Source organism: Gouania willdenowi, chromosome 1, assembly GCF_900634775.1.
Source record: "Gouania willdenowi chromosome 1, fGouWil2.1, whole genome shotgun sequence".
Lineage (NCBI taxonomy): Eukaryota > Metazoa > Chordata > Actinopteri > Blenniiformes > Gobiesocidae > Gouania > Gouania willdenowi.
This window is the reverse complement of record NC_041044.1, coordinates 16,452,775-16,477,621: the sequence shown is the minus strand read 5'-3', so window position 1 is coordinate 16,477,621 and position 24,847 is coordinate 16,452,775. Positions and strand designations below refer to the sequence as shown.

The following is a 24,847-nucleotide window of genomic DNA, read 5'->3' as shown; positions in this document are numbered from 1 at the left end:
ACATCTTTACATTGCAAAAGCAAGTGTGACGTTGAACAACGTACACACAAAAAGACATTGAAGAAGCATAATTTACATAGCACAAAAATAATGAATGTTAAAATAGGAACTTTATTAAGTAACATTTATGTCTCTGTCTGTCAGTCTTTATCCGTCTGTGTGTCTCCGTTCTGTCTTTCTTAAAGCTGCAGTATGTAGAATCATGAGATGCTCCCCCTCCCCTCTTTGTTTTGAATCCTATCTTCCCTTAACGTATCCTTGTGAACGCGCACAACTGTGGAGCCCTTAGCAACTTTTTACTCAATACAGACGAGTGACAAATGTAGCGACGTCATCTTGTGTCATTGAAGTTGTTTTAGCGACTCTGACATGAATGCACATATCACTCTATAGTTACTGTCCAGAACAATGGCTACTGCCATCAGTTGGTCCCCGCCAGAGCTTACTGTGATCTCAGCAGCCGCTCAGAGCCGAGTGACAACCACCACTCACGCATCCAGACTGTAAATGAATTGAGTCTGTTTCCTCCACTTTTGATAAGCTTCTCTTAGGTTTACATGCAATGTATCCCGTCTGTTCTCACTCTCCCTCTGAAGCCAGTACATGGGGCAGACCCTGCACAGTCACGGGGATTCGCGAGGATGCAAATCAGTCCTTTCCTCCTGAGTATGTTTGTGCTTCTAGACTGTTGCTTCTCCACATTGATCTGACTTTTTCCTTTTGCTTTGCATTGTAACCATTGTGCCTAACGCCGGGATGGAGACTTCTCCCGCTGGAACTTCCACCATTTTACCTTTACTACGGAGGACGTGAGCGTTCATAGACTTTTTTTTAAAATTTTACTTACTTTACAAGACAATCTTTGATGTTGACTCAATGATGCCTCTTCCTCACAGATCTGTTTAACTTAATTCTCCTCAGAGGTTTTACCTGCAAGTAGAAACAAAAAAAGATAAGAGTGTCATGACAACTATGTAGCATAACATTTAGTTGAGAAATGTGCCAAAAATGACAGATTAGAGTCTTACTTCAATGTTCATAAGAGCTTCAATAGGAATATGATTAGGATCACTCCAGGCAGAGGAGGATTTCCAGGCCTGTCAGAAGGTGGGACTCTGTGGAAGTGAGGGTGATGAGGGGCTTGTTAGTGGGAGTTTGCTTCACTTTCCATCACAGGGCCATCAACTCTCCTCAGCTTTCCCGGAGGTGGTCCGCGCGAAGTCCGACATTCTTCTCCCATCCTCCTTCGGCTTTCAGCTGGGGATGGAGGATGGTGAACAAGTTGGAGGCCATGTTGGTTGGAGGGAGGCAGTGAATGAAAAACACCATCCTGTGGATAGTCTCTTCTGACCCGCGTGTCTTGTCCAGTGTGAGACCCATCATGAAGTGGGGAGCGTGGTGGAGGGAGGCTGTGGGCGGCCAGTGGAGGGGTTTTCACTAGTGAATGTCTTGCACTAGAACTACTATTCTTTTCTTTTCTGGGTGTGGTTGAATTGGGGGCATCTTCTGATTTGTGTTTATTAGGCTTTAAAGATTTTGTAGCAGCTGCAGAAGACGAAGACGACTCTTTTTTGGTATTGAATATTTCTCCAGTTCTTTTCATAATTTTATCATTCTTTAACTTTAAACCTTGGCGTTGGTCTTTCCTTTGGAGGAATTCTCTTTCTTTGGTTTGTCAGGCTGAGCTTTTGACTGCTGTGATGATTCTGATTCATCGGCCTTTCTCTTTTTTAACATCTTGGTTTGTAGGTTTTTGTTGCTGGACTTGGTAGTAGATGAGGAAGAGGATGGGGGAGGAGGAGGCACAGCTCTTCTGTCTGTTTAGTCTCCTCTGTCTGCCCTGTCATGTCTTCGTCGTTCTCTCTCATGAACTGAATAATTTCTGGGTGAATATGTCCTTCGATCTCTTTCCTTATCTCTACTGCTGTGACCCTTGTGATGCATTGAGGGCTGTTGATTGTCATCATTTTTGAAGTACTTGCAGTCTGCGTAGTCCTTCTCCCTCTGTCGATACCTTTCTCTGTCCCAGCGGTCTTGGCTTCCAGGACTCTGACCTTTTAGTTCATACGGTGGCAGTTCTCGGGGAGGTGGCTTTCGTCCACCAGGGCTGTGAGCCCTGTAGCCAACAGGTGAGCGAGAACGTGATCTAGATCTATAGGACCCCCGATTGGAGAAGGGGGACTGCGGGAACCCAGAGCGCCGGTAGGCATAAGACCTTGAACGAAATATTGTCCGTGAGCGTCCATAACTGCGCCCATTGGGTCTGGAAAATGGGGAACATGGGTAAGACCGATCGTCTTTGTGGAAGCCTTTTGTGACCTCATCAAGTCTGGAGGTAGCTCTAAAAAAAAAAAAAAAAGAAATGAATCAACTATTTTATATGCGTTGAACATTTACATTTTGCATTAGTGAATTGAGTCAGAACCAGCAGTTAAAGCATTTTATACAGAATATACCAACTTGGGATGGTCCTACCACTTTAATAAATCACCAAAACTAGCATTTTGACCAATCACTGTCTGAATCCTCAACTACACCACTTTGTAGGTTATCATCTTTCATTCCTGCTGTTTTGCAACATTTACTGAGAAATATTACAGTGAGAGAACAGAAAAGCCACTTTGCACAGGGTCAAATATTTGAGTGAGCAGGACGTTCATCAGAGTGAATTCTAGATCTTTAGCCGTGCAGTTAGAAACCACATCCACTAAAACTACTGTTAACCTCATTTTCACATTACCATAGAAATGACCCACAGAGAGAAAGGACATCTTTTTTTTGTGTAATAGAACAAATAATCAACTTTTAGTCTTGAGACTTTGATATTTGTATTGTTTGCACAATTTTACTATTTCTGAGCTAGATCTGGGAGATATGTTCTGAAGAGAGTGTTATTTAGCACTATTTGTTCACAACAATGTGCTAAGCAGAATTACACATGAATGAGCAACCATTTATGATGAGCTAAAGTAGAAGAATGATTAAAATGCAGGTAAATAATATATATTTTTAAATGTCTAAACGTTTGTTTTTAATGGTTTGTTTTGCAACAAGACAACAGGAACAAAGCTTTTGAAGTGAATAAAAAGCCTAAAACTGATTTTCTGCAAAGCAACTGCAACTTGAGGTATGATTCTGCTCCTAACATTCAGTGGACTGTCTGAGGCTTCCAAAACTAACAGGTTACTCACTTTTCCATCCGGTGATGTCTCGGTTTGTACAAATCCTCCTTTGAACTGGAAGGCTGAGGGAGGGGTGGTGGAAGACAGACAAGTGGGGGCTGGAAACCAGGGGCCCCCCATGGAGGATTAAACACTGGGTGTCCAGAAGCATAGACGGGCTGAGGCTGGTAACTAATTATGGGTGGTGGGATGAGGCCAGGGCCTGAGGTGTATGGTGGGAGGTATGGTTGTGGTGGGGGTCCGTAGAGGGCTGGGGAAGGGTACAGAGGAGGAACGGGTGCAGGAGGTTCCACTGGTTGGAGGTGACTGGAAAGATGCTCTTCTCTGTTCCTGTACATGCATGCAAAAAAAAAAATAAAATCATCCACTCACTGTTTAGCTTTGCTCACATTTAAATACTATTATGTTGGCTTTTCAAAGTAAAATGTTTTTTGTGCCTAAGCCAAAATTTGCTAGTGTCAAACATCTATTAAACATTGTTAATGTTTCTGAAAGTAGAGAACAAGTGATTTCTGACTAAATGCTTTACAAACATTACAGTTAATGTACAGTGACTGACCTGCAGCTTTGAGCTGGAGAACTGGTAGTTGTTACGGTGATGGGTGGTGTGGATGTAGCTGGTTTGGCTGTAGAAGTCTGTGGGATGTTGACCTTCAGTGGATCCAGTTGTCTTGAATGTAGCCTTGATAGCTGTGGTGGTGGTGGAGGCAGAGCTGGGTGGTGCACCTGTGCAATCCTATGCACTGCGTATGTCGTCCCATTCTTATAGTTGTTCACAACCTGCATGAATCATCACAGATGAATTTTATTATACTGAACACTGTAAAGTCAAGTAAATAACAATATGGTAGTGTGTGCGTCTCAGGTTTACCTGTCGTAGGAACTTATTGGCAATGAGATTATCAGGTGAAACATCAGACTGTTTACATGTGAAACAGACGTGATCCTCCGAGTCCAACAGGGCAGTTCGGATACCTTGAGACAAAACACTCAAAATCAACTTATGCATTAACACTATAACATGTTCACACATTATCGAGCTTAAGGGTCAACTATGGAAATGTTATACAGTTGGTGAGAGGCAGATTTTTACTCACATTCATCACAATAACTGTTTCCACAGCAGGGTATCAATACAGCATCTATCATCAGTTTGGCACAGATTGGACATAAAAGGTTGTATGGAATTGGATCAATCTCCTCTTCAGACGACGACTGCTCATGTGGGACAAACGGGGGGGCGCTCCTTTTTGCCTTTGGCATATGCTTCACTGTAAAAACGTTTCGTTATTTTAGCAACAAACATTTTCGTAAGTGAAATAAACATGGCAGTGCTGCTTTAATGTGCCAATATATTCATTATTTCTGATGGCTTCTGTTAAAAACCTACGCATCGATAGCAGGTATTACAGATTCCCCAGTCACGGTCAGCATGGCTCCTTTGGTGCCTGGCTCTGCTTTCACCATGAAGCTCTGAGGGACGCCCTTGCTGGTTTTCACTGGCTTAGGTTCCTTGTCCTGTGTCTGGGAATCATGAGGAAATTAAATAAATCATTTATTTCCCCTATAAAAGATAAAAGTTTTTCAAAAAGCACTGAACAAATGACATTAGCATCAACCAGATTGGCAGTCTACAAAGAAAGGAAATATCCAAAAATCACAGAGAGACCAGGATAAGCCCTGAAATTCAAAGACACTTCACAGTTGTGATGCATAAAGATGTGAACACGTTAAACAGTACCTTGGTTAATTGGGCGAGAGACATAGGAGAAGAATCCATCTGCAGGAGAATCAGAATACATATATTAATGTTATTAATGTTTCTAGCAGACATTGTTGGACAGGCATTTCCCCTCCACATCTGTGTCCAGTCCAACTCTTTTTGTCTTTGCAAAAACTTTAATGATATTCTGCAGAGTAGTCCATTTTAACACAGGCACATTGAAGCAAGTAATTTAGTATATATTTACAAATTGTTTTGTCTTGACAGTTTCTGTAAAATAATATAAAAAAGATTACACGTGTACAGTGCTTAACAAATATATTAGTCCAACTGTCAAAAAAGAGAAAGAATTGGCTTCAAGTGGACTTTGATTGCACTTTCAATGTTTTACTGTTTGGAATAAAATATTTAAAATGATGTCTGGTTTTGTTGTTTTATATTGTACAGGAATCCAAGTACCAGTACATCATTTAAACATCAAATAAATCTATTTTAGTTGTGCTTACAACAGAAAGAATTTTTGAGAACAAAAGATTTTAACAAAAAATCTATAATTTCCATAAATATTGGTCCACCAAAGATGATTTTGGTTGTGACTCATGTTCCTTTTGAGTAGCTGAGAAAAAAAAACAGTTTAATGGGATTGTCCAATATTATTGTAAAGCACTGCACACAGTTAGGTAGGAAAACAAAAACAATAGTGATATTTACTTTTCTAAAGTTGGACTATACACACTGCGAGTCTCATCTCTTCTTGCTCGGCCATTAAATTAATTACGATTCTTTAGTTCTTTTGTCTTGAAGCTTAGTTAGCAGGTAACATCAAGGATGTGAATGGCCAAGTCAAAGCATTTCACTTGTTAAAACTAGCTTCTTCATTGTACTGAAAACCAGTTTTAACAACGCACTTTAAACTAAATCCTGATCTTCAGTGAGAGACACAGCAGTAGGGTGTATTTTAGTGCAACAGAGCGAAATGTAAGCTTTAAGTTATGTGCACACCATACTTTGAACAACAACATTAGAATGAATATTGTACAAAAACAAAAATGACACTGGCAAATATCACCTACAGGGGTTTACTCTTAGCATGTAATAGATCTTTAAAGATAAAAATCATTGGTGGGCCTTTTCTAAAAACTCCAGATAAGTTGATCACAATTAATTACAGCCAGAGCATTAAAAATATTTTTACAGACATCAGAAAAAACATTACTTTTACACTCTTGAAGTACATTTGTTTGGCCTGAAGCAGGCTACAAACCCTTTCAATATGAATTACAACCATCAACAGTTAAAAGGTTTTTCAACCTTTCATAATATAAACAAAGGAGGTATGTGTTTTTATTTTAATCCCATGTCATTCAACCAAAAATGTCTTTAACCATTAAGAAAGTGAACCAACCTACAATAGCATTTAGTCAACAATACACAGAACCTGGACACGAAACAAACAAAAACTATCAAACTTGATGTGTATTAACAGGATGTTCTGTAAAATTGCCCAAGAAGCAAGAAAGAGGATGAGATAATAGAATGGATGAGGTGAGACAAAATTATTGTTTTGGAGATTGTTTTACTTACGGGTCTGAATGATTCCATCACAGCTGTTTCAGAACGATCTCTGCAGAAACAAAAGAACACATCGACGCAATCAGACAACTTCATGGTTCTACACTAATTACTGATAGCATGTTCTTGAATTTGTGGTCATTTCAGAAACATTGAAATATGATTTGTGGGAAATTTATCATTATGTTGTATTAAAGATTTCTGGTTTTTTTTAAAAACATGTGCACTAGACAAAGAACAACCTAAAAATACTTTTTAGAATATGGAAATGCAACCGATATGACGTAGAACAGCTGATTCAGTTCTTTCTTATGTTTTCGTTTATCTGACACAATATGAATGACTTAACCTTCTGAAATGGACATAGCAACTGTATAAAACACAAACTAAGCCTTCAAAAGTCTACAAAACTCAAAAGTGTAAACTGACACGTAATTTACAAACTAAAACAAAACTGGGGACATTGTAAAAAGACAATGTCAGAGGTTATAAACCTGTCATGTTTGGGAGCACCTTTTTTTTTAAATCATAAGAAATGTAAATGGATTACACCTGAAATTTCTCGATTTAATCTTTTGATGTACAAATAGAAAACTTACACAATGAACGTCTTGCCAGCTGGTATCACTCCACCGATCGGCGTACGACGGACGATGACAGATGAGTGTCTTGGGATATGAACTTCATCATCTAAGTATTCTGTAAAAAGGAAAACAATACAAAAAATTTAGCCTTGACATTTCTCAATATTTAGAAAGTAGTGTCTTCTTTGTAAGTAAACAAAAACCCATATTAAATAATGGGAGTCCCCTGTGCTACTTTCAATCAATAAACAGCAAGATAATAACTGTCTTCTTAACCACTCTGTGATGTTTATTTGTAAAGACGTCATTTTCTAAACAAAGTTAATGATATTTTACCAGTTTAGGAAGCTTATAGAAATATTTACACTGCATGTTTACACAGTAAGAAATGCTGAAAACACAGATGATGCTACAATCAGAAGAGATTTAACAATACTTGACCTCTTTAGATGATATAAAGGGACAATGAGTTTGACACTGCTTTAAATGGTTCAATTAAACTATTGTGTAACAAAAGTATTTTTAAATAAATTCCTGTGATTTATATTTTGGGGTGAGGGGGACAATTATATGTAATAAATGTTTTATTGAAAATTGAAATCTTACTTTGTGTTTTTAACTTGTTTTGTGACATTCCTTTTATTTTATGTGTTGTTTTTGTTTACGGATGTTCAAAAATAAATCAATCAAGTGTCTGTTGTGTGTCAGGGAATTGGGGTGACAAAATGTTTCACAATCACTTTCACTGTCTATACTCCACCTTTAAAAAATATTTCTATTTTCCATAATGCCAGCATTTTTCATTCAAACAATACTGCTCATAAACAGATAGAATAATACATGCATTGCATATTTCTTTATTTTGCTGACATTTTTCACACTTTTTTTTGTTGCAAAATACCACAATTTAAAAATGATGTCAACTGATATATTTGCCTGTTATACATTGTGTCCCATCACTACCAATAGCAGACATGTAATATATGGTAAAACAATAAATGTGTAGTCAGATTATATTTCATCATATTTTAAAATCTTTACAGATTCAAAAACAAACGTAATTTCAGTTTAGAGCCTACATACTAATGTGTACAGATGAAATTGTTAATCCATTGCTTTAATTTTTCATATTAATTTCAAGATATTTCTGAAATTAAATCTGACGCACATTCCAAGTTAAAAAAACAAACAAAGCATTGTATATCAAGGGTTAAGGTTACGTACCTTCTAGAGTCTGTGCATCTGTGATCTGTAGGTCGCAGTGTCTGGACTTCAGACGTTCCTTAGTCATGATCTGTGTCTTCAGCTCAGTGAGAGTGATGTGCAACCCACTGAAAGTGACAGTTTTATATTCCAGTTTGGAAATAAACTTATAGTGAATAAACGACATTTTTACACGTCAACCTGAATATTAAAACAGTTTCAACACTGACCACAAGGGCCAAATCTGATCACTTTAATTAGAAAAAACAAAGTCCTTATATGTTTGCTGAATACAAAGCGGACAATGGAGTCCTTGGTTTGATTCTGATACAAATATCCGTAGAGACAGGCCAGACCACCAGTGAGTGGTACCGCGTACTCCTTCAGTCCGTCTGCAAACAAACAAACAGAACACAAAGGACAAATCTGATCACTTTAATGACAAACAAAATCCTTGTTATATTTGCTGAAAACAAAGCGGGCAATGGAGTCCTTGGTTTGATTCCGATAAAAAGAACCGTAGAGACAGGCCAGACCACCAGTGAGTGGTACCGCGTACTCCTTCAGTCCGTCTGAAAACAAACACAGAACACACCAGTGTCAGAACATCCAGGAAAGTGCGTAAAGCTCGATAATGTACAAGCTGTACACAATCAATGGTCCGTAGTGTAGTGTCCGTGACGGAGAGCCCAGACCGCCGTCCTGTGGTAGTGAACAGCGGCCCCGGCCTTCCGTGACACTTAGTCCCACAGACAGCGACTATAGTTCGGATAATGAACCACAAAACGTCAACAGAGCTATTTCAAACGTCTACAGAGTCCGTGACCACCATTAGACACCGAAAACTAAAGCAAAAGTTAGTAAACTACACCTGGAGGTTAGCGTGCAGACCTAACAAGGCTAAGCTAACGGCGTTAGCCAGGTAACCGTTAAATGTACCACACGATCCACAGTCACGTTATGGAGTACGAATCCTCTTAAATGCACAATTATGAACATCCAGGACAAAATAGAAGCTATATTTCCAATTGAATCTTCAGTTTTAATCCGTAAATGCCACCTTGATAATCCGGAAAGTTAAACCTCGCTCTCCGAATGTGAGCAAAGCTTTACAAAAATCACTGACAAGACATTAACCTCAGTAGAAAGTGGGGTCGTCAAATGATTAATTTGCACTATAGTTCACTTCGTAATATCACAAAATTAGTCGTTAAAGTTTACAATATTACAAACAAGCAGTATTTACTATTAATTAATTTCACGGAGTTAGTCGTTAAAGTTTACAATATTACAAGAAACTCACCTTAGTCAGGAAATGAGGACACTTGTCTATATTTGTGTGTTTGCGGGATATTAAATTGTTTGCTGTCTGTTTAGTTTATTAGCACAAACTCAGTCGTTCCTGAGAGACTTCCAAACAGTAACTGACAAAATGCTAGATTCAAACGCTGCTGCTTTCGTTTAAATTTGCGTTGTCATGACTCCGACTGGAACAACGCGTCAACGTAAACGATGACGTCAATGCAAAAAGTACATTGACTCCCCAGCTAAAGGTCTCATACATAACTTTTGTGCCTCATTAAAATATGACTGTGTTAGATATATTAATAAGAATATTAATGTGCTTGTGTAATATATTATGTATATTAACGTGCATTGATATGACTGAATATATTCCCAAATCAACTACAAGCAACAACAAAAAAAAATTGCAGGATTTTATTAAATATTTGAGAATTATTTTAACAATATGAGATTAAAAATGCTGCCATTATATGATATTAGCATGGGGAAACTGTGAACCCTGTGTCATTGAATTAATGTATTTGGAGGTGAGATACCCACAAGAGAATTATTTGGTAATTTACAAAATGATTCATGTTTTCTCTGCAGTCCTGCAAGCCAAATTAGATGCTCAAAGCCAGTGATTCTGAACTGGTGGGTCGGGACCCAAAAGTGGGTTGTGGACCTGTATACTGGGTGGGTTACGGACAGCCGGTCAAAAAATAAATAAATACTTAATGTCTCTCATGTTAGGCTTGTATTTTATTTTGAAATAAACTTTTGTTTTGACAGGCATGCTGTGAAATGCATGTTGTACAGGAGTATATATAGATTCATGTTTTTTTAAAAAAAGCTTATATATGTGTTTTGAACAGCTATTTTTAAGAAAACTAAATTTGGATGGTTGAATTCTAAAAAAAAAAAAAAAAAAAAAAAAAGAAAAAAGTGAGTCGTGATTTAATAAATGTGGCAAAATGTGGGTCCCAGGGTGAGACCATTTGAGACCCCGACCAGCTGAATATGGGCCACTGACCTTGAAACAAGTGCTTTCCAGCATTTGCACAATAGAAAATGTATTGAATGTAAATGTATTTTAACAAAGTAATGTAGAACAAAACAAAGTAAATTTAACATTTATTTTCTATAGGTAATTTATTTTTTCTTTTTAATCCTACCAATTATTCTTCAGGAGGACGAGGTTCTGTTCCTCTTGGCTGAACATCACCAGATGATGGCGTGGGAAACTTTTAGAGGTCACATGTTACCGTAAGGCTGTGCAGCTCCATGAATAATGGTTGGATCTGCCTGCAAGTGGATCAGCTGCTTATTGTGCACTTTTTGCTGCACAGTGGTCCTTTCCACCTCTGGGATATTGCTGACATATACAAACAAAACTAATAAAATAAATATTCTTTTATTGACTTAAACTAATGGGTGTGTTTTTCTACCTGGGTTACACATGCATCCCTCATTCACACATCTCAATTTAACATAAAATAATTTACACACAAAACATTGCCTTTCAATATCCTAGTAGATCTAACCCAGAGGCCAAGCTCTCTTTAATTGAAAAGATGGCCACATTCTCTGCTTTCAATTTTTTTTTTTATTAATGAACCTATTTTTTTGTGAAACATTTGAACATTTTTTTCAAAATAAAAGTGAATTATGGGTTAAGGTTTTGTTTATTCAGACAAGGTTTTAGAGGAAGTTTTAGTTTAGTTTAGTCACCTAAACTGGCCAATGAGGGGCGTTGCATACGGATAGAATGTCGGTATGTTGATATGGCAACCGTACGTACAGCCACTGCCTTGATGAAATTGTCTGTGTTTTTCAGATAGCTTAACGCATCTTGGGGAGCACGTTAATTTAAAAGACCGTAATTCCGCTAATATTTGCTCTATCGATAGAAGAAATTCCACCAGTTTCTGAAAGCTAAGAAGTTGCTCTTTACAGTTCATTATGGTAATTTTAATCACACGTGACAGAATCATTAAAGATTCCGCTTTGCTTTCACAAAAATCATCACTCACAAGGAAAAGAGAAAGAGGACAATAGAGGAAGTGATAAGAGATTAAAAGAGATCAATTAATTACCTTTTTGATTACATTACTTGAAATGCATATTTAATGATTATTTACTGTTCTGTAAGCTTTGAGTTTTTTGTTATAGTGTTAATTTCTAGGAGGAGATATTTCTCAGTGTTAATGATTTTAAGATTTTAAGAAGGTTTAAATAGATATTTTTGAAGGACAGATTGTTAAGTCTTTGTTATGAAGAGAGAAATTAGCCGTATGGACAATAACAACGTATTTTTATTTTTTTTTGTCTTTTGTCTTTACATGGTATATTCAAGAAAATGTTGAGTAGTTTGCAGAGGTTGCCCAAAGTGTCCTTTTTTTTTTTTTTTTAAATCCAAATATGGTCACCCTACTATATACTGTATAGTAAAATAAGATGAGTGGGTTATGCATTAGATGTCACCACCAGTGTAGGGAAAATTACTTTAAAATTGCAATACATTCTATATTACTTGTTGCATAAAAACATAACATATTTATATTAGAATATTACCGCCTCCAAAATGTAACTGAGTTACACTACTTTAAGTTACTTTTAACTAATCACACATTTATGTTATGTGAAGCCATTTTAAAATACAAATCCTATTACATTGATACCATTATAGATTCATATCTACAAATGTAGCACCACAAAACACTTTCCTTTACCTTTAAATAAAAATATGCAAATAAAAATGTATCTAGTAAAAAACACTCACACAAAAGAAAACCCTAATGTTCAGGTATCATTAGGTATGAATTAATGAATTTGAAATCATGGGAGTAATTCCACCGTACAAATGTACACACTGTTACCATGGCCATGCGTTATGATTTGTAACAGTCCGCTCTGCAGGAAGTCGTTGTGAAGGTTCTTCTTCTATGCTGCAGAAATGGCTAAAATGTACAGTTGCCTTAACTTTTTTTTTTTTTTTTTCATTTCCATTGGAACATCAGTGGAATTCATTAAAGTCTCCATGTAACTGCAGTTACTGAGATTGTAACCAGTAATTTATTGCTGATTTTTGTTTCATTAGTGCTTTGTAATGCTGTGTTACTTAAAAAAGGAATATATTACAGTAACTTGTTACTTTTCTAACGCGTTACTCGCAACACTGATCACCACAGGTGTCTTTTGGTTATAAAATATAATCTGCTGGTGTATAAATCTGTGAATGTGTTTGGTCCAGAATACATAAGTGAGATGTTAGTCAGGTATGAACCCAGCAGGTCTCTCATATCTATGGACACAGGTCAGATAGTGGAGCCCAGAGCTCACAGTAAACATGGTGATGCTGCTTTTAGTTGTTATGCTGCAAAGAAGTGGAACAAATCCAATTAGAACATTTTTAAATCTATGTCCAAAGCTTTTCTTTTCTTCACTTCTTTTAACTGAGGAGAATTTTTTTTTTTAATGTATAGTTGTATTGATGATTTTATGTTTTTACTTTTTATATCAAACTCTGTTTAATGATTTTAATGAATTTTAGACTCTGTTTAATGTGTTCCTTTGCACATTTTAATCATGTGAAGCACATTAACGTGCCTTGTGTATGAAATGTGATGTACAAACAAAAATTTGCTATCTCTTCTAAAAATATTAAAAAAAAAAAAAAAAAAAAAAAAAGATAATAAAGAGTCACACCACAATATACTGTAGTAGCACTGGGTAGGTAAGCAGTGCATGAGGGAAAAAAAAAATCTCACTCAATTGACGCAGGGATTAGAAGTATCAGTCCCTGCTGTTCTATAGTCGTACATACAGTAATACAATGAATATCTATACTAATACTTGATCTCAATTAATCCATATTTATCTGTATGAGATGTAGAATCATTCATCTGCAGCTCTGATTTAATGCATCACAAACTAAAATGTTAATATTAAAGCTACAATGTATCCATGTGGGAATGAGAAAGGCTTTTTCTCTTCTATTTCCTCTCATAAAGACACAGTTCATTATTGTGATGTCAGTGTGTGGCACATTCATAACTATTATATCAAATGTTTGACCAGGGAACCTTTTTTCCCACTTTAAACCTAAGTTGGAATGTATTAAATGCAGTGTTCATTTAAACAGTATAGTATTTGGAGAGAAGAGGAAATAATCCAACATCAAAAGTCTCCATCAGATCAAAGCGTTTCATCACTTTGATTTTCCTGTTGTTTTTATGTGTTTTTCACCATCTCTCAGTCCTCACTATCCCCTCATCTCAGTACAGTTCGCTTTGAAATCTAATAAATGTCTAATGTCTAATAAATCTGTTCTTTCAATCCAGTTTTTGGATCTTTTAATATATTTGAAAGCTTTTAGGTGCAACACAATGATCACTTCCTCCTCACAGTAAAAAGAAGTTGGGTCCTGTGCTGCACAAATTCATTGTATTTATTTAATAATGACTATTATTATTTAAACATATTATATAATTATACAATTTATATTGTATAGAAATTAATTTACAGTATGACATCATTATATTATTTATCATTGTTAATTATCAAAAATACGACATTTATAATCAATAACAATTAAGTAAATATTATAGATTTATGCTGTGATGGCAGGAAAATTAAAAAAAAAACAAGTACATAATATCTTCACTGACTTTTTTTTTTTACCAATACATACAAACACAAGTTTAGTTTTTCTATGTAAAGTCACATGTTCGACTATATCCTGTGTGTTTATTCCACTGAGTGGCTGCTGGTTGCATTTATTATTAATAATAATAATAATAATAATAATAATAATAATGAAATTCATGTTGGGTGTGGGATACATATGTATATGTATATACGTATATATGCATATGTGTGTATCCATAAAATGAAGAGTCCGTCCTTAAGACTGCTCTACTATAAAGTGTCTTGAGATACCATTGGTTATGATTTGGCGCCATACAAATAAAAGATTGATTGATTGATTGATTGATTGAAATAGTTCCAATGTGCTTTACAATATGAGCTCATTCACACACCAATGGATAGAGCAGTCATGCAAGGCACTATAGCAAACATTTGGAGCAACTTAGAGTTCAGTGTCTTGCCCAAGAACACATGGACTCATAGACAGGTACAGTCCTGGGATCTAACCCACAACCCTCTACATACAGTAATACAGTACAGGGCAGGAAGATGAAAAAAGGTCTCATTCTAATATGAATTTTAACTCTTTTGAGGCTTGAACTCACAATTTCTGGCAAAAGAGACGATGCTCTGTCACGGAGTTAAGTATTAGGAAACATTTAAAAACCTCTTCTATCTCATTATAGAAATTCTGCTGCTGCAATGATTAGTAATGATTAATAAATCAATAAGTCAAACACATCATTAATCCACAACTATTTCATGATGGAACATCCTCTATTCCTGCGTTCATTGCACTCGGAACCCGGATAAATCCAACAGAACGAATCAAAAAAGGGCAATAAAACGGCCCTTGAGTTTGGAACCCTGACTAAAGAATTTGGGATCTAAGCAGCCCGAGTCGATTGGAATGACGTTTTAGCAAAATGGCGGCGCACACCATTAGATGTAAACAGTCACTTTCTCCTTAACTTTTACTATGATGTGTCGTCTAATTTGGCATTTGTGTTATTAAAAATATAGGATGACTTTGTGGTTCCATTTCCATTCCCACTCTGTTCATTTTAACGCTGATCTGCTATATAGTTCAATGCATTCTTTTTACAGTCTACGGTTCAATGACACATGCAGGATTCCCCTTTGCTGGTGTGTTCAAGTCATACTTAAAGTATATGACATCTCTCTCTCTCTCTTACCCTCATGTAACTAATATATTTCCCCAGCAGGTATTTTACTCCTTGAAAAACATAAAAACAAACATCAGCTTAGTGTGGCCGGTCATGTTTTTGGAGTTTACTGAATGAAACGCAAAATGAACAACTAAGACCTTTCCGGGTTCCGAGTGCGATAGAACGCAGCATATGTCACTGAGCTATTTCATCACATGGAAATGTCACCTGTAGCTTCACTAATTGACTAAGCTACTCTCCTGTGTGCAATACAGCAGCTGTTCCACCTAGACAGCATGGAGATGTCATTTTGTATTTATTTTTTTTACATTTTTGTATATATTTTAATGAATTTATTCAAAATGAAACAATACAAACGTATCCAAATTACAACAAACAAACCATGGGAGGGAGGAGGAGAGCAGCACACAATTATTACATTACAATTGTTCTTCGTACTTTGTTCTATTTTGAATTCTATTATTATAATGCATTTACTATTATTTGTTTATTATTTTTAATATACATAATTGATTATTATTGCATTCATTATTATAATTAGCATCATTTAACAACCAGCATTCATTTTTAACAATTATTTATTGGCTTCATTGGTTAAAAAAAAAAAAGCTGATGTTTAAAAATGCCATTTTTGCATTCACTACAATTGTTAGCGAAATTGAAAATACTGATGTTTTCCAAATATTCTCACTGGTCAATCAGGTTCCCCTCTATAGGTTTCCTTACTAATATACCCATAATTACACAATATAAATAAATGCATTTTTTAATTTTTTTTCCAAGAATAAAACATGCATATAGCTGGTAACGTTAACCTTTTACGGTATATGCCGGCATGGTGCGAAAAGGACACCTAAAGCTGTCAGTTTTTTGCAAAAGTGGATGTTAAACTTAGCTTTGTTCTAATGCCTGCATGTTGACCTCGTTGCAGCTAACAGTCAAGTGAAGGGCATATAGATATAAATATTAGCAAGATTTTATGAGTCTCGACCAATAGTTTTAATACAGCAGGACTAAATAGATAGTGATGTTAATGAGTGACAGAGGGCCACACACACACACACACACACACACACACACAGGGGGTGTGGCCTCCTCCTGTCTTACAGCGGAGTGAGACTGTGCAGCATCTCTGCCGTACCAGGAAATAGCGACGTTTAGTCATTTGGGCTATGAAAAGCACCAAATGCTGACACTTTCAAACTTATAAGTACTGTAGGCTATCGGAGATGGAAAAATACATAATTTATAATTATATTATAATTTAAACAAATAATCAAAAAATCAATTCACCCTTGTGTAGGCACTGCCTACCTTGCCTACCCTGACTGCACGTCACTGTTAACATCTAAACAACTGAAAGAAATGTAACGCAGCGTCAAAGGGTCAGTTCAAAAATGTTATTTCACCAGAGTCTCTCTATGGGAACGAAAATACAAAGATTTGACAACAATATGATATGCAAACACAGATCGTGAAGGCTAAAAGTTGATTATTATCAATAAATTACTCAGACATTATGACAACTTTATACCTTACATCTGAATTGTGTGTTTTTAAACTATACATTATATACTATGTGTATTCTAGTGAAGAAACAAATATGATTAAAATGATAGCTAAAATGTGACTCAATATTCAATTTTTCAGAACACAATTTACAAAAAGGAAAAAAAATAAAACATTTGTTTTTCCAATAGCAATCAGTAACAAAGACTTTTTAATTGTTTAATACATATTTTTAGGGAATTTTTAAATGAGTTTTGAGTTAGTTTCTGATGTTGAATATTTTTTTGTTAAGTTGTCTGGGTTGAAGAGCATCTATAGCGTTTATGATAGAGTTACTTTGTGAATGTAAAAATATAGACTGCCATGTTGAAATGAATGGTTTAGTGATTTTGTAAAGAAAATAATCTCCTTTTGTGCTATTGATGCAACTAACATGTATTCGAGTGAAGAAATAAATCTATTTTAGTGTGAATGTGACATAAAAAGTAAACATTTTAGTGACAAAACACAGATTTGAGTGCTGAAAAGTTCAAAACAAAAAGCTGATTTAAAAAATATATAATAATAATCTAAAGTTTTTGCCCAAAGTTTGACGATGGCAGAGCCGACTTTCTGTTACCAGAAGATGGAAAGCTGGAGAAAAGTAATTTGACCACCTTCATCGCAGAAAACAGTATGGAGTTGATCATCCCCTTCAGTCAGGAGGTAACCACACACGCGCACACGCACACGCACACACAGTAATAAGGGTGAGGAAAAAAAACCCAAAACGATTCACAATATATCGTCAATTTTAAAAATAGAAGGCGTCTAATTGTACGGTTGTCATACAGACAACCCCTGGTGCTTTTGGTACGGTTACCGAAGTACAAGTACGTAGCGTCTTAGGGTTAGAGTTAGGTTAGGTTAGAGGTGTTAATGTGGTTGACACATCAAATTTGTCTATTTACAAACATCAATACCATCCCATATTAAGTTGATCAATGTTAATATTAATTGAATCTTTTTCTGTATATTCTAGTTCAGGGGTTCTCAACTGGTCTCACCCTGGGACCCACATTTTATCACGGTCATTAAATAGTGACCCAGTTTTTTTCAGAATTCAACCAACCAATTTTTTTTTTTTAAATAGCTGTTGAAAACACACACACATCTTTTTCAAAAACATAAATCTATATATTTTCCTGTGTAACATGCATTTCACAGCATGCCCGTCAAAAGAAAAGTTTCTTTCAAAATAAAAGACAAGTCCAACATGAGAGATATTAAGTATACATTTATTTTTTTGACCAGCTGTCCGCGAACCACCCAGTACAGGTCTGCGACCCACTTTTGGGTCCCGACCCACCAGTTGAGAATCGCTGTTCTAGTTGACTATATTTGTAACTGATTAATTCGACTAAATTCTTAATGTCATTTAGTCGACTAAAAGTAGACAATCACTGAAATAGTCCTGATGACTACATTTTGAATAAAACTACACTGTATTTTAGTCAAAACTGACTAAAACTAAATTTAATTTTGATGTTAAAATGAACACAGCTGGAAATCATATATTTTTTAGTTTAAATTGGTCTATAGTGTGTGATTGTTTTCAGTCTGCAGACAAGATCTTCTCGTCAAACATCCACCTGCACAGCCTCCTCTTCATCAACTCCACTGTGGAGAGTCAGAAGACGCTGCTGGAACAGTCCAAGGTGGTTGCTAAAGAGTTCAAGGGCAAGGTATAGCACCTGCAGTGTGTGTCAGCTCACATGTTGAGGACTTATTGTGCCCAACACAGTGTGTGCCTGTGTACACAGATGCTGTTCATCGTGATCGACGTAACGGCAGCTCTGTCACATGTGCTCACGTACTTTGGCGTGTCGGAGGAAGATGCTCCCACTGCACGTGTCATCAACATGGACACGGCAAAGAAGTTCAGCATTGCCTCAGAGGATCTGAGCCCAGATTCACTGAGACAGCTGTGCCAAGAGGTTGTGGGTGGCACCGCAAAGGTAACGCACTCAAAAAGGCACACACACACACACACACACGTATACACACCTGCACAACATTCATATTGAGCCAAACAGCAGCTTTAAACCTGTCTTGTTGTTTTGTCTCTTCCGTGCTGCAGCCGTACTACCGCTCAGAGGAGATCCCAGAGGACTGGGACAAGAAACCAGTCAAAGTGTTGGTCGGCAAGAACTTTGACTCTGTTACTCAGAATTCATCCAAAAACGTCTTTGTGGAGTTTTGTAAGTCCTTTGTTAATTCAGTACAACTGTAATTGATGGTAAAGCTGGTCCTTTTTATGACATTGTAAGGTTTTTCTCTCTACGTTCTTCCAGATAATTAATTGAACAGCTTTGAGGACAGATGACAAGAATAGTATACATTCTCAGTGTAGTTTATTCTAAGTTAGTCACAAGTCAAATTTAGCAGCAGGCCTGCTGTTCCTGCAAACACTTCACATGCATGTGAGTACCAGAAGCAAGAGTGTGGGAGTAGACATTTCATCTTCTGGGGCTGGGTGAACCCCATACAATAGTTTTGTTGGAGCAAGATGTTTGGGCCAGTTATCAGTCACAAAACAGGTCAACATCTGCAACTGTGATTTCCGAATCAGCAAAATGTAGATGTTGGGTCATGGTGACATGCAGCAAACGTACAACTGGTCTTTACAGAAGAAACCTAAATAATATCATTCAGTGGTTTATTCCAGTTACATTCATATTTAAAATACACACACAGGTGGCCAGAGGAAGACACCTATGTGTCTCTATATCTGTGTGTCTCTTTGTTCTCTATCCGTGTCTGATGTCTGTCTCTTCATTGCTAGACCCTCCTTGCACCCAGCGGAGTCTGATACGAACGTGTTCTAGCCATTTATCACAGTGCAGACAAGCACTAACCTGGCAAGAGCCAGATTGATGTGTAGCCCTCCCTCCTAACTCCAGTTCTCCACAACGGTCTGGGTCTGTGTTTGGCGAATACTTTCGGAACCAGGGAGGGACATGAACAGAATGCTTGAAGCTGATTGGACGAAGTACCTGTCCACCATGATTTGTTTTAGCCAATCACACGGTAAAAAATGATGTCGTCATCGGCATGCGCTGTAGAGACGCTGCTACAACAACAACAACAAGTCTCCGCTGGTGAAAACGTTCTTTTGGGATAGTAATGCTGCGGTCATTATGTCATTGAGTGACTTTTGCTGTTTTTGCAACACTAGTATGCGAGTTAAGGGCACGTTAACCATCCTCCTGCGTTGACATCTTTCTGTTTTGATTCGAAGCTATGCTAAGCTAGCCCAGCTAGTTCCTCTCCCCGCAACTGTGCATGCACCAGTTTTGCTTTGGCGCTTCTGCCTTCGTCACACCCGGCTATCCCTCCCTAAACCACAACACTGCCTCATGATTGGTTTGAACCGTTTGGGTTTGGTTTCGAAAAGGCAAAGGCATCTTGCAGGCAAGGTTAGTCTAGCTCTCTTCAGCTCTGCATTGACCTTGAGATCATGAAAACAGTGTTCAACACAAAGCAACAGAGTGTCAGGGCCTACCAGACAGAAATAAAAAAAATATCCTTCAACATCACTATTTATTTTTTAATTTGGTCACAGATGTATGGCGCACACAGTGAAAACTAAAGCAATCTAAGCAGTTTCTTGCTATATGCAGACACTGAAAAAGCAAAGAGCCTTACAGCCACCAGGGGGCGCCAAAGCGGCACATTTCTGTCCATATCTGTAGTAAGGCAAAGCTTCTCATTTTTCATGTGAATCAGTAAAATATAAACAAACTTAAATTATACTTTCTCACAGCTGCTTGAGGCGATACATACAGACCCTTTTCAAAAAATATTTATAGATAATATAAACTCACACATACAATGAAGTAGTTATGCTTTTGTTAAATATGGGCTTGTTAAAAACACTCTCTGTTTGTGTGTGCGTGTGTGCAGATGCCCCATGGTGTGGACACTGTAAGGAACTGAGTCCTATCTGGGACCAACTGGGTGAGAAATATGCCGATCATGATGACATCATCATAGCCAAGATGGATGCCACCGCCAACGAAGTGGAGGCTCTTACTATTGATGGATTTCCAACACTGAAGTATTTCCCAGCTGGAGGCAAAGAGGTACACAATACATGCATGAGATGTCCATAAAATACCATCTTATCCTCTTCATGGTTCTAAAGCCCTCACACACACTTTAAGGACTGTGTGCGAATAGTCCCTCCTATCTCCTTTCCTATCCACTTTTCCTTAACCCCGTGGACGTCACGGGGTTAAAGAAAGGAGTTAGGAAACTTCCTAAAGGAGTTAGGGAAAGGCCATCACGTTGTTTTAACAATCAGATGCACTTCCACTAGGTGACGTAATAATCAGACGGTGGCGAAGATTAGTGACGTCTGCTGTGGTGAAAAAACTACAAATTTCCTAAAATGGACTAAAAGCACATTTATAACACTTTCCCCTGTGTGTCTAACTGCTGATATAATCTTAAAAATCACACGGGTTGAGTGTAAATCAAAGGAAAAAAGGCGACCAGGCTAAAAGAAACAAAAGTGAAACTAAAAGAATGTTACATTGAGAATGGTTGCTAACACACCTTCCACTCAGAAATCCACATTAATCCAAAATAAGTATGATTTTATGAAATTGTTGCATTTATGCCAGATAGGTCTACATAACCTTGGCATACACATGTACAACTGTGCAAAACATTCCTAGGTGAATGAAATATGTTGAATAAAACTTGTGGCTAAAATGTGTCTGATAGCTTTTTCTTGAATGACAGTGTGCTCTGTTTTATGTCAGTTATAATATAGATATAATCTGATAAAATGGCTCACATATCATGGGTTTTAGATTATTTAAAGTTGTTCAAAGCATATTATTGCATTGGTAACTTATATGATATGCATTCCTTTTTAGTCTTTGTTTGTTTCCGTGAGAGCTCGGATGAGCTTGTCCCTTTAAATCATGTCGCCGCGAGGAATTGTGGGTCAGCATTATCTCATCTCCTTTGGTAAAGGATGCATCAGTGGTTCCTAGGCTAAAGGAGGTTATAAAGGAAGCATTGAGCCCCCTTTCCTGAGCTGTAAGAGAAGTTGGCTGCATCCAAATAGTCCCTCCTATCTCCTTTACTATCCACTTTTCCATAACCCTGTGGATGATGTGATGGGGTTAAGGAAAGGTGTTAGGAGAGGACTTAGGAAAAGGCCATCACGTTTGTTTTGACAATCAGACACTTCCACTTGTTGATGTAATAATCTGACAGCCATGAAGGTTAGTGACAACTGCCTTGGTGAAAAATGTACAAATTTTTGAAAATGGACTAAAAGCACATTTATAACACTTTCCGCTGATGTAATCTCAAAAATCACATGATTTGATTGTAAATCAAAGGAAAAGAGGTTACCAGGCTACGAGGAACAAAAGTGAAACTAAAAGAATGTCACATTGAGAATGGTTGCTCACAGTCACCTTCCACTCATTAATATGAATTATGTTTAATAAAATAATGTGGCTAAAATGTCTCTGATCCCTTTTTCTTGAACCACAGAGTGTTTGTTTTATGTCAGTTATAATCTGATAATATGTCTTACATATAATAAGAAATGGATTTTAGATTATTTATTTAAAGTTATTATTGCATTGGTAATTTACATGATATCCGTTACTTGTCAGCACTCAGGTGTGCATGTCCCTTTAAATGTTGTTGCCGCAAGGAATTGTGGGTCAGCATTATATTGTCTCCTTTGGTAAAGGATGCATTAGTGTTTCCTAGGCTAAAGGAGGTGAAAAAGGAAGCATTGAGCCTCCTTCCTGAGCTTAAAGAGAACTTGGACGCTCTTTATCATGGCCACCACTTAAACACTTCCGGTGGTGAAGGAACAGTCGATAGGAAAGGAGATAGGAGGGACTATTTGGACACACACTTACACTCCATCTTTCCCCTCCAAGGTGATCAGCTACACCGGTAAAAGAGATCTGGAAACATTCTCAAAGTTTGTTGATGCTGGAGGTGTGCTACCAGAGGAGGAGAGTGATGCTGATGATGATGATGAAGATGACACTGAGAAAGCACAAGAGAGTGACAGCAAGGTTTGTGTTTTTAGTCAAACTCCAAAATCTTTCTTTATAGAAAAGTAATTGTTGAATTTTGTTTTTCAGACGGAAGAATCTACAGAGGGAACCAGCAACAAAACATCCAAAGATGAGCTGTGATCTCGTCTTCTGACCTGTCACAATGTAGCATCTTCCAATTTTACCAATAAAATCTTTACATGTATTCTATGCTTTAAAATGTTGTCATTTTGAAGATAATTCTTACATTTTCTATGTTTTTTTTTACTTCAATCTAGAAAAAAGAATGATTTACATCTGTAGGTTCGACTATAGATGTCTTATACAGTATATATACAGTATATACAGATGGTTATATTGTAAACGTTAGGACTTATATAGTGATACCAACAAAATGCTTTATAGTTGCACACAATCTGCTCATCTATTACAATCATGCAGATAAGTATGGGGTGCCAAGTGTAAAAATTATATATAAAAGTTGGAGCTAAAACATTTTCATTATTTATCTCACTTTTTTCATATTTAGCACATTTTCCTACATTTAACACAACATTTAACCACATATGTAGAGGTAAAAAAAAAAAGCATTAAATCTATATATTTAAATCTAAATCTAAATGGTATATGTTATTGCTAAAAGTTAAATCTATATCTAAAAGTTAAATTTATATCTAAATTTTAAATCTAAATCTAAATCTAAATGTTAAATCTAAATGTTTAAATCTAAATATTAAATCTAAATCTAAACGTTTAAGCCTAAATCTAAATAATATTTGTTAAATATAAATGTTTAAATCTAAATGTTTAAATCTAAATGTTTAAATCTAATTGTTTAAATCTAAATGTTATGTATCATATCTAAATACTTAATCTTATATCTAAATGTTAAATGTAAAATGTAAATGTTAAACCCTTACGGTAGCTGAATAGATAAGGAGGTTCACTTGAAAGCCTAAGGTCTACATATTGAGCCCACCATGGGCCACTTTTCTAATTTCGTCTTTTTGGGGATGTCTAGAAAGTTGTAAAATTTTCATTCTGCACTCGCCAGAGACGTCGTCTCAAATTCAGACCATCACATCATTTCAACGTTGGTCTGCTCAGCAGACGTATTCCAGACATCCCAAAAAGATGAAATAAAAAAAGAGGCACATGGTGGGTTCAAATCCCAAGACCTTTTGCATTCAAAAGCAGTGCTTTATCTATTTAGCTACCATAACCGTATGTAACTCAGGAGATCTCAGCATGTCACATCAAACTACAGCATTAAAATACATTTTAATAACTGTGTTGCACTGTTGTGTTGGGAGTGTACTGTGAAGGGCAGCTCATCCACCTGCCATGACCGCGCGCTCGATCTCCGCCGCCGGGAGAGAACCAGCCATACTTATCACCAAGGCAAGCATCGGTGAAGAGGTGGGTGGGATCGGCAGTGTGTGTCTCTGCTTGTGTATTGGTTGAGGTTACAAGGGGCGGGGTCAATTAGCATATGAGCAAAACATTTAAGTTCAACATTTAGATTTTGATTTAACATTTCGATTTAACATTTCGATTTAACATTTAACATTTCGATTTAACATTTAGTATTTAGATTGAAACATTTAGATTTAACATTTATATATAAAACTTTTCATTTATATATAAAAATTAACATTTAGATATAACATTTAGATTTAGATTTAAAATATAGATATATATTTAACATTTAGATATAACATATACCATTAAGATTTAGATTTAAATATTTAGATTAAATGCTTTTTTTTTTTTTTTTACCTCTATATGTGGTTAAATGTTGTGATAAATGTAGGAAAATGTGCTAAATATGAGAAACATGAGATAAACAATGAAAATGTGTTAGCTACAA

General features: G+C 36.5%; 1 protein-coding gene and 1 pseudogene across 1 annotated transcript; one reads left to right on the top strand and one right to left on the bottom strand.

The window, feature by feature from the left end:
- Positions 1-1,464: 1,464 nt before the first annotated feature.
- Positions 1,465-9,709, bottom strand: LOC114469056 (E3 ubiquitin-protein ligase RBBP6-like; annotated as a pseudogene).
- Positions 9,710-16,223: 6,514 nt separating this feature from the next.
- Positions 16,224-23,182, top strand: LOC114455456 (protein disulfide-isomerase A2-like). Its single transcript, XM_028436742.1, has 8 exons — positions 16,224-16,253; positions 17,486-17,602; positions 18,496-18,621; positions 18,700-18,894; positions 19,017-19,137; positions 20,843-21,021; positions 22,855-22,995; positions 23,065-23,182. The coding sequence occupies exons 1-8, from the start codon at positions 16,224-16,226 to the stop codon at positions 23,116-23,118; spliced, it is 963 nt and encodes a 320-aa protein (XP_028292543.1). The 3' UTR covers positions 23,119-23,182.
- The last annotated feature ends 1,665 nt before the right edge of the window (positions 23,183-24,847 follow it).

Excerpts from the sequence above, each read along its gene's own strand:
- LOC114455456 (XM_028436742.1), top strand. The coding sequence starts at position 16,224 with ATGGTGCGAAAAGGACACCTAAAGCTGTCA. Across the intron at positions 19,138-20,842 it reads AAACGTCTTTGTGGAGTTTT|ATGCCCCATGGTGTGGACAC; the intron begins GTAAGTCCTTTG and ends GCGTGTGTGCAG. Across the intron at positions 21,022-22,854 it reads TCCCAGCTGGAGGCAAAGAG|GTGATCAGCTACACCGGTAA; the intron begins GTACACAATACA and ends TTCCCCTCCAAG.